Source organism: Squalius cephalus (genome assembly GCF_949319135.1).
Source record: "Squalius cephalus genome assembly, chromosome: 14".
Taxonomy (NCBI): domain Eukaryota; kingdom Metazoa; phylum Chordata; class Actinopteri; order Cypriniformes; family Leuciscidae; genus Squalius; species Squalius cephalus.
Window position 1 is genome coordinate 3752053 of NC_137135.1, and position 12816 is coordinate 3764868.

A 12816-nucleotide genomic window follows, 5' to 3' on the forward strand; every position below is an offset into this window, starting at 1 on the left:
GTTTGGTGAACTTTTGCTGATCTTTGTTAAGGATGATTCAGCTCTTCATTTTCTCATGAGAGTTTATGACGCTGAATTTATTTCTTACTACCACATGTACTCAGTAAAAAAAGACACCGGCAGATTAGAGTGCAGACTCATCAGTGAACTGATTGACTTGTGGCCATTGTCATCTTATGTGAAAAATGGTTACCAGATTATTCCACTGAAGCACAGCATCTTGTCAGACTGAATGCATTAATTTTATTTGAACCAGAGACCAAACTCTTTGTTTGTGTGTCTTAACAGATATGGCTGAATCACAGCTGAAGAACATAGGGGATGCGATAACAAGAGTGCTTCCGGACCTTCCTGATCAACTTGTTAAGTCCGTTGAAGATACTTTGAAAACACTTGGTGCGGCAACCACAGATGATTTAAAGTACATCACAGAAAACGATTTGCTACCAGTGTTAAAGCCCATACAAGCCCGAAGACTGGTTGCTGCCTGGACCCAAAATAGTCAGTATAGAACAATACCACACCACCCAATGGCACACTTGTTAACATGGTGTTAAGGTTAGAATATGAATTTTTATGAGTCTAATGATGATGTCATCATCAGTATTTCCTTAATAAATAAATGTTGTTATTATGCAATAGGGGGTTTCAAAAATGTTAATTTTTAAAATGCAGTCTTGTTAGACAAATTGCATTTAGTTTTTACTATTTTGTGTAACCTTAATGTCTCCAAATGCATCTATACAGTGTGTAATTTAGCAAAACAGAAAAAGCATTGCTCAATGTTTAAAGCTTTCATATCTTCTTTTTAGTCTCCGGAACTTCAACACCAAAATCTGTGCATTCATCTCCAGTGGTTGTCTTTCCCTCTGCACCCTCAATTTCTTCTTCACCAGCGTCATCCACCTCTACATCATCTTCAGGAATCTGTACACCATTAACACTAAACTGCTTAGAGCAATTTGAAATACCATGGCAGAGGCTCCCTGAGGAGTTAATACAGAACTTGGAAAGACAGAAAAGACCTAGTGCAAGACAACGAAGAGAAATGGTAAGGATTGTGGTCTCTGAAATGATGAAGACTTGCAAGAATCCTACCAAACACAACATAAGAGAGATAGCAAAAAGGATGGTGGCAAGGTATCCAAAGTCTCTGCAAGATGTGATTAATGGCGACGTTATTGGACCAGGATATCATTCTCTGTCGAAGCAACTTCAGGCAAGAGTTGAAAATGTCAAGCGACCTGACACACCAAAGGTTATAAAGCGCAAAGCAGCATCACATGATGACGACACAGACGAAATACCTGCCGAACAAAGAGCAAGTGTTCAAGACACCTATGGATGTATTAGCTGGGAGCCAAAGCATTTGCCACTCTCGGAGACTGTGGAGAGTCAGCTTGAAAAAAAAGAAGAAATGAAGATGTTAAAAAATAACTACAGTACAGATGTCGTGAAAGAACTAGTCAAGTGCACCTATTACACGCAGCGTAAAGACATCAACAAAGGGGAAAGCATCCAGAAACTATGCCAGGAATGGCCCTTTCTCTTTAATGAAGTCGGTATGCCAGCACATTTCCAAGAGCTGATTGGTGTAAATCTGATGGGAAACTTCCTTGATAATGTAGACAAAAAAGGGGCACGTCTGTTAAAGTTCCTGAGATATGTTGATGCACAAAAAAGCAAACGAGTCCTGAACGCTCTTCTCAAGCTTCAGACTGAAAGAGGTCAGTCCAGTGGTTGCTCCCAAGAAGTCATTGAGATGCTGCTTCTTTTACTGGCTCATTTTGATGAGAAGGAAGACCTTCTGTTCCACTGTGTTGAGACGACAAGCCTTGCAGAGGATGTTCAGATGGAGAAAGTGCCACCAACACCCTTCATTATTGTTTGTGGTAAGTAAATGGAGCAAAATTCAACAGTTTTTTTTTTCTGATGTAACTGCAAAGTCATTGTACAACTATTTTAAACTGAAAGCCTTCAAGCTTTTAGCTTTTCAAATTGTCTTTTCAAATTGTCTGGCTAGGCTTTTTCAAGCCAACTTAAAGTTTGGCTACAAACTTTTCAGTCTAGTTTAGTTTTGTTATATCATTTCCCACAATTTGTATAACGTTTTATGTAGTCCAGAGGACTCCACTACATTCACTCATTTATTCATTCTCGCACACATTCGCTAGCTTACATACTGAGACACTGGCTAACACAACCTCAGAAGCTCAGCCAGTATGATAATTCATCCTATGATGTATGTAACTATTGAAGATGGATCCTGCCTTAATTGGTAATAAAAATAACTAAATACATGGCTTGATTAATTATTGTGCCAAATATAGCACCCAAAAAAGAAACTTTACCAACTTATTTTATTATACATTGACAGATCAATATTTATCATTTTCAGTTTTAATTTAAAATTAGCACTATTATTTAATTTTCCCTTTTATTTCCAATCTTATTGTTTAATAATTACTTTTTATGTAATATTTTTTATTTGGCACATTAATTACTTTATCAAGCCATTTCTTTATTTGTTTACTACCAATATTGGCAGGGTCCATCCTCCAATTTGTTTCAAGTATCTGCATTATATATATATATATATATTTATAACTGACATTGATTCCCAGGTTCCTCCTGCTTTGCTGCTGAGACATTCATGTTGAGCATCGACAAGAAGATTGTCAACGACCACATCACAACCTTCACCTCCGCCATCTGCCTGATGTTTGGCAGTTATTACTGCTTTAACATACACTACCCAGTGGAACTACGATCAACACTGGAGTTCCTCCAACGGTAAAATTTCTGTTTTTATGGACACTTTTTTGGGATTTATCAAACGTATCAATTTGATATCCCTTCTCAGGTTGTTAATTTTCTCAATCTTTCTCTCACTTTTTTTTCCCATAAAGGTGTTTCTTTTCCATAAATCCTGAGAGAGGCACCAAGGTTGAATCCAAGAAGAAAAAAATTTTCTCAGTCAATCCTAGAGTCCTCACTCTCATCTCAGACATTGCTGACCATGAGTGGATCTAGTACAACCCCTCTTGTTTTGGACAGTGTGATAAAGGTGTGTTACAGACTCTGTTACAGATGTTTTTGTTGTTTAAACAATTGTTATACTTCTGAATGTAAGTGAAATTTTTTTAACAATTTGGGGTTTTACTAAACAAGATTTGTTCAAGTACCAGTTTTTGCTTGTTAGTTCCAGGAGTTTCTTAGATTAAAATTTTACTACAGTAATTGTGCATTCTAATGATGTAAAAAGGTGGCTGCATGTACATCGCTAGCTAGAATTTTGTAAATCAAAAACTATTGTAAAGTTCTCAAAAGAAAGTGTAAATTTTTTTTGTTTTCCTTTTTTTTTCAATTACATGATGCAGTTTAAAGATGTACAGTTTCAGCTTTTCTGAACAGTTCTGTGTGTAAAATAAGTCAAAGTAAAAAAAAATCCCGGAATTTCTTGAAATCAGCTTTTATTAAAATAGAAAAATAGTGTTTTCCTATAACTGCATTTGCATATTTTAAAACAAGGAACATTTAACTTGTTTTAACATTTTTGTAGTTCAAACTGCACCAATAACACTTAAAGTTCTCAAAGTTATGTTAAAGGTGTTTGCAAATTGTCTGCCACAGTTGATGTAAAATATAATATATGCTCAACTTCTAACACTGGTTTTGCAGTGAAGAAAACTCATTGGGACAGTCTTTGGTGATTTGAGTGAAATGTTTAATATTTGATGTTCACAACTTCAAAGATGGTAAATAAAATACTTTATTTGAAATACAAGGTATACAAGACATTTGTGTTGCATTTATAAGTTTTAATAAATTAATGCATTGTATATTAGGCTTACAGGATAGACAGATTATAAGAACTCCTTCTAAAAAAGGTTACTACTAAGCAGGCTTAATACTTTACCTAAAAATTATTTGTATGCATGAAATGTAGTAGTTTGCTCATTCATTGTGAAATAACCAGCAAAAGGTGATCATATTTCATATATTCCATCAGGTAAACCCTTTGATAGCTCATAAAAGTTTTCCATGTCATCTCTAAATTATTATTAATCATAATTATTAAAAAGGGGAAACTGCAAAGCATTTTTTCATAATTTCTGGGAATTTTTACAGAATAAAATATTGTATTTTATCATTTTTGATAGTTTATTTTACAGGGAAAAGATGTTATTTTTTGTGGCACAAACTTAATTTTATAGGTTGTTTTCTTGTTAATTTTAAGGAAAAACATTGTTTTTTCCTTAAGTTAATACTTTTTATTTTACAGTAAATCATTGACTCCAGCACCAGATTTAACCGTAGAAACAACAATGACAATGGCTGCCAACCGTAAAAGAAAAAAATGTTTTACCCGTAACTTTACGGTGGAATTCTGGCAACCCCAGCTGCCAGCGTTTTACTGTAGAATCTACGTTTTTTTTTTTACAGTGTACCACACCCTTTCGAGATCAGGTAGTGAACCTGAAAGCGCTGCCCTTGGAGGAGGCAGACCCAGCCTTGGCACTGCTCTGTCCAGTACGCACCCTCCGTGCTTACGTAGACAGAACGCGGTGTTTCAGGACCTCAGACCAGCTCTTTGTCAGTTATGGTGGGAAGCTGAAGGGAAAGGCTCTCTCCAAGCAAAGGTTGTCTCACTGGATAGTGGACGCCATTGCTTTGGCATACCAGCAGCAAGGTCGACCATGCCCCCTTGGTGTGACGGCCCACTCCACTCGGAGTGTGGCATCCTCTTGGGCTCTAACGCATGGCGCCTCGCTAACAGACATTTGTAGAGCTGCAGGCTGGGCGACACCTAATACATTCGCGAGATTCTATAATCTCCGAGTGGAGCCAGTTTCTTCTCATGTACTCGCTTCAACGGTACTAGATTCTGCTCAGGTGTCTTCGTTTGCTCGCCATTCCTCTCCACGGACGGGATACGTGTGATATTCTCCTCAGGTGAGCCTAATACATTTACATTTAGTCATTTAGCAGACGCTTTTATCCAAAGCGACTTACAAATTAGGACTAGATTAAGCGAGTCATCATGAAGAGGCAAAAACAAAAACAACGCAAGAAGTGCTCAGATACGAAGTTCAGGCATTATACAGAGTAGCATAGGACCGATAAGTGAGGTTGTAGAGGGAAAGGTTTTTATTTTTATTTTTATTATTTTTTTATGCGGTTAAGTGCTCACGGAAGAGATGGGTTTTCAGCTGTCTTTTGAATGTTGCCAGGGATTCTGCATTCCGGATGAGGGTGGGGAGAGCATTCCACCAGCATGGAACTGTGAATGTGAATGTTCTAAAAAGTGATTTTGTGGCTCTCTGTGATGGAACCACGAGACGTCGCTCGTTGACCGATCCCTGCCCTGAGTTCCTCCAGCACTGACGACGTCAACGCCAGAGTTATGCCACCGGCAGCTTTCGCACTTGGCTAGGTGCCTCCATGTGCATGGTTCCCCCTCCGGGCGACCCCCACATGTGTATTTCCACTGTAAGCCTCTCTGAGCATGTGTCTTTCCCTCGGCAAGCCACCTTGCCACCCCTGGGGTTGAAATATTCCACCTGCGGCTGGACACCCCAGTGATACTCCATATGCAGCCCCTCTGGGTCATATGTGTATTCCAAGTCTGTTTGTATCCAGCCTCTCATGGAGACTTCAGATGCCCCAACACCCGGGAAGAGACGACTCGACGCCTGTGAAGAGACGACTCGACGCCTGTGAAGAGACGACTCGACGCCAGCGATGTTATGCCCTAAATTAATATATGATTAACTAACTTTATTTTTCTATGTACATTTCTGAAATGCACTTTCTGTAAAGCTGCTTTGAAACAATATGTATTGTGAAAAGCACTATACAAATAAATTTGAATTGAATTGAATTGAATTGAAGTGATGTATGGATGTTCCCGTATTCCCTAAGCTGTTTGCAGGGCCTTCACACGGGTCTTGTTCACTCCCTTCAGATTGAAACATCACTTTAGATGGTTATGGGCAGTATATTAATTACATGTATTTGAAATACGCATTTAATTACTTTGGAGTATTTTGTAATTTGTATTTTCATTAAATAATATATTAATACTATCATTTGTACACTTCACAGGGCACTTATGGTCAAATGGAACGCACTTGAGGATTTCAGTGGAGTTTTCTGCACAGGGTGTGTTAATATTAACTTTTTTCCGTTAAGTTATCTGCACATCATAGACTCAAATGTAGCAACAATGGGTTGTACATTAATATTAATATTAGCTCAAATGATCTATAGGGAATTTTAATAATTAATCATGAATATGATTAATATTTTGTATGTTACAGTTACATTAATTTATCGCAGCTGAACTAGATTGATATATGAATGATTACCATAACGGGTTATGGTTCGTCATTAATACATCAATAGTCTTATTTCAGCTCGAAGTTATGGGATAACTTTAATGGAATTAATTTAGTTATCAAACAATCTGTTTGTCCAGCAAACATTGAACGTAAGATTAACTTAACTCTCAAGGAAAATTATCCTTCTTACAAACACGAGAAAGAGTATCTTCTCCAGGCCTTGAAAAGACAACTTTCTGTGTTTGTAAAATTAGGTTACTTAAATCGTACCAAGATAAAGCATATAGCTAAGATCGAACATTTCAGGGACTAAGTAACATGGGCAATTAAAACAGAGTCAGTCAAGGACATATGGAATTTAATAATTGGACTAATACATCGAACTAAGGAATATATCAAACTACACAATACACACGGATTATATGTCTATGTACATAAAATACAGTTAAACAATACAAGATAACGAATAACAGTGAGAGAGAGAATAAAATGATCAGAATTTGAGAAAGATAGAATGACATAAAAGGATGAGAGAGCGGATGAGAGAGAGAGAGAGAAGGATGGGAGATGAGATCGGAAGTGAAAGCAAAAATCTGCAATCAGAGATCGCAGTAGGCTATGGCAAAAATCACAGACAGTAACCCTCGAGAGACCACAAAGAAATTACATTAAAAGTTCAATTCAATAATCGATACTTGCATTGCATATGGTTCTCTTTGTATGAGGAAGGAAGGCAGGGTCCTGCGTGTCGTCTGAGGGGAGGCGTGCGCGTGCTGTGTCTTCCATGCGAGCGCGAGCGCGGGAGGTTCAAAGAGTCTCTTCCTTTGAGGTGAAGTTGCCGGGAATGATTCAGGCTAAGTTCATTCAGCTCGTGAATGAACAGAGGCGAATAGGAAAACGACACTAGACTATAGAAAAACATAAAAAGAAATAAAAAAGAAGAAAAGAGAAGCAGGCCGAAGCCGGTCCGGACTTGGGTTTCCAAAGTTTTTGAGGAGGGAGAAGAGCGTGAGAAAACTCAAGGTTTAGGCTTTTATCAGTGTCCTGTGTACCGCCCCGTTTTTCGTGGTTGACGAATCCTCTTCGAGCATTCTGAGCAGAAGATTTTCTGTGGGTGTTAATGTAGCCCGACCCTCGTGTGGAATCCCGAGGGGGCAAAGTATGATATTATGCTCAGGGAATTAAAAACGCATGGAACCATAACGTTTATCACAGTCTCTTATCAAAAATATTCTTCGTCGTGCAATGGGGATCAAAACCATACCAAGAACGAGTAGTGACACAGATAGACACATAGGGATACATTCTTTTGTTGAACAAAGGCACTTAAAGATTACATTACTGTAATTCAAAAACCCAACTACTCTAATATCACACTGGGGAACATGCAAATCACCCGGAACACTCTTTATAAATTTGTAAGGAAGGGTAAAATGAAATTTTACTAGTGGAAGTCCATATATGGTAATGTGCGTGTGTGTGTGTGTGTGTTAGAATGTCTCAGTTGCATCTTGTGGTGGCGTACCATGTTAAGGGGTTGGGGGTTTGATTGGAACATGTTACTCGGCCAAAACAAAGGTAGTTCTGTGGGCAGACTAACTTGACAGCCTGAGGCGTCATATAATTTTGCTGAGAGAAGCAAGATAGTCCTAGTTGTCCAAAACAACTGAACGGGGTAAGTCTTGTAATTTGCCTTCAGTACACAAAGAACAAACGTTAGACACAGTAAGGGAATTGTGGTCGCAGCACGTGATAGTTTGAGAAACAAACCGGGGCCTGTTCGTTGATTTCATTAAGTCGTGTGAAACATTAACCAGGCCCTCCTTGTAGACACTTGTAGTCATTGTGTCAGAAAGCTAGTTATTTAGGGCTTGTATATGCTCATATGTGTTTTAGCATGAGAGAAACAATCAGGATTCGCTAATTCAGAGCATCTGGCCGGATGGACTGTCAGTGTCGTTACACAAACAAAACAAGAACTAGTCCTTGGACACACTTATACACTCAACGCACATACATTTGAACATCTTGACAACTCTTGTAATATTTCTTAATATGCCCTATAAGGCAGAGGTTGATCTTGAGTATATGACTGGATGGCCTGGCCATCGTGGATGAATCTGCTTTATCTTGTGTATAAATATGACCCTTCTTTAATAAAATTGATTGTTATGGTATTACACGGCCTCGGTTTCTAACTGAAAGCTTCGAGGATGCAGATAGTCTACCTGACAAATAATCTAACAGGAATAAAAAATAAAAAAACCCAGACCATTTATGATATTCTGCTCTAGATATGGTTTGGGTACCTCCTTACAATATTCACCTATTTTATTGTGTCTTTCCAAGATTTGAGGGAGAAAACAGAACAGCTTTAATATGCAACATTTATTTATGGATTAAACCATTACACATTCAGGTCATACTGAATGAGACATGAGTAGCTGACTAAAGGTCTGTCAAGCTTACTAATGGCGCCACCAGCGCCATCCTTTGTCACTCCTCTTCCACATCTTCTTCTCTGGATCACAATGGCCTTCCTTCTGGACTAAGATTTCAGTGTCTGATTCCCTAAAAAAGAGAGTGATTAAATTGAAGATTAAAGTTTGAAAGTGACCGACTCTAAACTGTTTTAAACCTACAGTACTTTATTTTAAAATACATGCATTTTTAAACTCACTTGATGGCAGCACACAGTGTGCATTCATTGCCGTATGTTATTCCATCGGATCCACACACGGGTGAATACTCCTTTGTGCATGCGTCAAAATCGTCCTTGCAATCAGGCTTGTCACATAAAAAGAAAAAACCTTGAGTTATTTGCACCTGGAGGAAAGCAATTCTACAGCCTTTATGGTACTATTCGGTTATCCGGACCACATGTGATGACCTACCAACCCCGCCCCTAAACCTACCCGTCACTGGGGTTACGACCAACCAAGAGCGGTTGTGGTCACGTGTGGTCAGGTGTGGTCCGGATAACCGTATAGTACCGCCTTTATTTATAAGGGGTGGTGGTGGCACAATGGATAAGACACATGCCTTTGGTGTGAGAGACCGGGTTCGAATCCACTGTGAAACACCAATGTGTCCCTGAGCAAGACACTTAACCCCTAGTTGCTCCAGAGGCGTGCGACCTCTGACATATATAGCAATTGTAAGTTGCTTTGGATAAAAGCGTCAGCTAGATGAGTAAATGTAAATTTACTCACCTCTCTTTCTCCATCAGAAATGGCCACTGTTTGTGTCAAGAAGAAAAAACAAGGATTAAAGTTTATCATGATAGGACAAGAGGAAATCAAATAACATACATGCTAACTTCTTCTTTGGCCCATACAATGAAAGTCAATATGGTCTAAGGTTTTTTTTTGTTTTGTTTTTTACAAAAGCAGAACTGTGGTCCTTTGTTTTTGTGAACTATACTTAAATCACACCTAAAAATGTCTGAATGTCACTTTTTTCATTTGTCTTTAGCAATGGTGAATTAAGACTAAAGAATGTGCAAACTAAACAATCAAACTGTTCATTATGAGCCAAATTAGACTCTATCAGTGTGTATCGCAGGTCCTCATGTGGCAAATTACCAACATCCTAACATCAGTTGTTTTGTAAATGAAATCATTATATTACTCACCTAGGACGCAGAGAAGGACGATGATTCCTCGTGCAAACATTATTCACAACCTGAGAGTCAACTCACTGACGATATGATCAGTGATAAAATAATCCAGCTATTTATAGCAATTCTGTATATGTCCATCCCACTGATTAAAAGTAATACTGTATATGTCTATCCCACCGATTCATCACACTCACACACACACACACACACACACACACACACACACACAGAGGTAGGTTTACTCAACACCTTTAGTTTGAACTGCTTAACTGGGGCTTCTTCAAAGAAAATGTTCTGTGCAAATGTTACACTTATTATCAAATATTATAATTTTTTTTTTTTATATGATGCATAAATATCTGCAACATTTGTATGAGGCACTAATAAAATATACAAAATAGGGCCTAAAAGTATCTAAAGTTTAACTTTATCATGATAAACCTCAGGGACTCCAGTATTATATGAGTTGTTTGTATTTTCTGTTCATTGAGGTTTGCAGTTTTTAGCCCTGTTGGACATGTGAGAATACTGATACCCGTACAATCGTTACTGAGGGATTTCATCACAACTTTGTCATGACAATGTGAAAATAAATGTTAGACTTGGATTTGGATAGCAGTTTTGCATCTTGCCTGACTTTATTAATTTATATTTATATTAGAATTCTTCACATAACGATTGCTAAAATCATATTTAGACATTGGCAGTTTTATAAATAATATTTTGCATAAGAAAAGAGATGAAACAGTGCAGGAAGTTCTCAAGTTCAACTCCCTATTTCATTATTTCCTAAAATCAACAGCAGTGTTTGATGTTCTTTAGTGATTATGATCATGAATTAGCACCCTGAAGTTTAGCACCTTTGCTAAAGTAGGACAAATGAAAATGAAAAAGTGACATTCAGGCATTTTTAAGTGTGATTTAAAGTATAGTTTACAAAAATGAAATAAAAAAAAGACTAAAGCGTTTCAGACACCGGTTCACGTAGAAGCGTTCCCATAGCGTTCTGACGCAGTGTCTCGTTCCCTGTTCTCAGGGAACATAGGATATAGTCGTAACCTGAGACGTTTTTTAATGCTGTTGTTGTTTTCTTGTTTTTGTTTTTAAAGAAATGAATACTTTTATTCAACAAGGATGCCTTATATTGATCATAAGTGACAATAAAGAAGACATTTATAATGTTACAAAATCTTTCTATTTCAGATAAATGTTGTTCTTTTGAACTTTCAGATCATCAAAGAATCCTGAAAGAAATTTGTACACAACTGATAATATTGATAATAACAACATTGATAATAATCAGACATTTTTCTTGAGCAGCAAATCATATTAGAATGATTCCTGAAGGATCATGAGACACTGTAGACTTGAGTAATGATGCTGAAAATTCAGGTTAGATCACAGGAATAAATTGCATTTTAAAATGTATTTAAATATAAAATTTAAGATAAATGTTTTCTATTTCACAAAATTACTGTTTTTGCTGTATTTTGGATCAAATAAATTCAGCATTGGTGAGCAGAAGAGACTTCTTTTGAACTTTTGAATGGTAGTGTAGTTTTTAGTTTTTAAATAAAGTCTTTGTGTAAAGAAAATATATAGTCAGACTTTTAACTTAAACTTGATTTCACGAGTTCACACTTACAAATAAGTCAGATAGAATAAATGCGCATTTGGCGTGCTGTCCGAGGAGCGGGCTCCGGGCTCGGTATTCGGCCCAAACCCAGAGTACTCCACCCCCCCGTATTCCTGGCTGTGAAAGAACAAGCCAAGAGTGAGGAGTCGGGGTGGTGGAGGGATGCTGAAAACTGTCAAGGAATGTTAGGTGAGTTGACAAAGTGAATATATACTGTATATATGCTTCCTCTCATGCTGATAGGGTAGACATGGTAATTGTTTGATGACGAGTTGACCCTATCCCTAACCCTAACCCTGCTGCATTGGATCAAACTTGCTTTGGCTTGCTTTTCAACTATCTGATGGCAAAGGATGGATAATAGAGTACTTGTGGGAATGGAAGAGTAAACACTGCTGTGGGGAACAGAGCTCCTGCGGGAGTGGAGGAGATGACACTGCTGCGGCAGTGGACCAAACTTGCTTTTAAATTTGCTTTTAAATATCCAAAACTATTTTGGACATAGAACCAAGCTCCTGCGGGAGCGGAGTAGATGACACTGCTGCGGCAGTGGACAAGTTTGGACGGAGTAACGGAGCTCCTGTGGGAGCGGAGTAGATTAGCTGTAGTAGAAGAACTTGGTTGACTTGCTTTTAACTGACTGGAGAGCCATTCTGGTGGAGAAAGGGCTCCTGTTGGAGGAAGACGTGATGCTGCTGGGGTGTTGGAAAAAACTTGCTTTCAAACTGTGATTTGAAAGGTGAGTGGGACGGAGATCTGAGCTCCGGCTGGAACTGAAATAGCATTGCTGTGGCAGAAAAGTGAGGTAGGATGGGGAACGTGGCTCCTGCAGAAGTGGTGGCCTGTAGGGTTGAGTGTATGAGGAGTTGGCAAAAGAATTAGCTGATGAGGGTTTGTTGGGCTTCTTTGATATGGAAGCGATTTGAGCGGATGTAACTCTCGAAGGCCTCCGATGACCAGCGGCCAAGTGCTTGGATCTGCTGCTGAGAGGGGCCTTTTTTGGGCAGCTGTGGTTGCTGTGCCAATGCGAAATGAATGGCTGGAAAAGTGGTCTGCTGGGATGCCTGAATGGAGCAAAACAGACTTAAGGTGTTTTTGAAACCAGAAACGTCTGACGGGGTGGTTGGTGTCATCTGCAAAAAGTGGGTCGGAAGGGGATTTAGTCTGTGAATTTCTGAAAAGCAAGTAGAGTTTGGTATGGTTGGATTGGTGAT

The 12816-nt window shown here is 38.5% G+C and overlaps 1 protein-coding gene across 1 annotated transcript; it reads left to right on the plus strand.

Annotated features, from left to right (window-relative positions):
* Positions 1–356: 356 nt before the first annotated feature.
* LOC307171201 (uncharacterized protein) lies at positions 357–7098 on the plus strand. Its single transcript, XM_079892685.1, has 3 exons — positions 357–1892; positions 2625–2793; positions 2910–7098. Exons 1-3 carry the CDS (start codon positions 1049–1051, stop codon positions 3031–3033), a joined length of 1137 nt encoding a protein of 378 aa, XP_079748811.1. The 5' UTR covers positions 357–1048; the 3' UTR covers positions 3034–7098.
* The last annotated feature ends 5718 nt before the right edge of the window (positions 7099–12816 follow it).

Coding starts and splice junctions, on each gene's coding strand:
- LOC307171201 (XM_079892685.1), top strand. CDS start 1,049: ATGGTAAGGATTGTGGTCTCTGAAATGATGAAGACTTGCAAGAATCCT. Junction 1,893..2,624: donor ACCCTTCATTATTGTTTGTG/GTAAGTAAATGG, acceptor ATTGATTCCCAG/GTTCCTCCTGCTTTGCTGCT. Junction 2,794..2,909: donor ACACTGGAGTTCCTCCAACG/GTAAAATTTCTG, acceptor TTTCCCATAAAG/GTGTTTCTTTTCCATAAATC.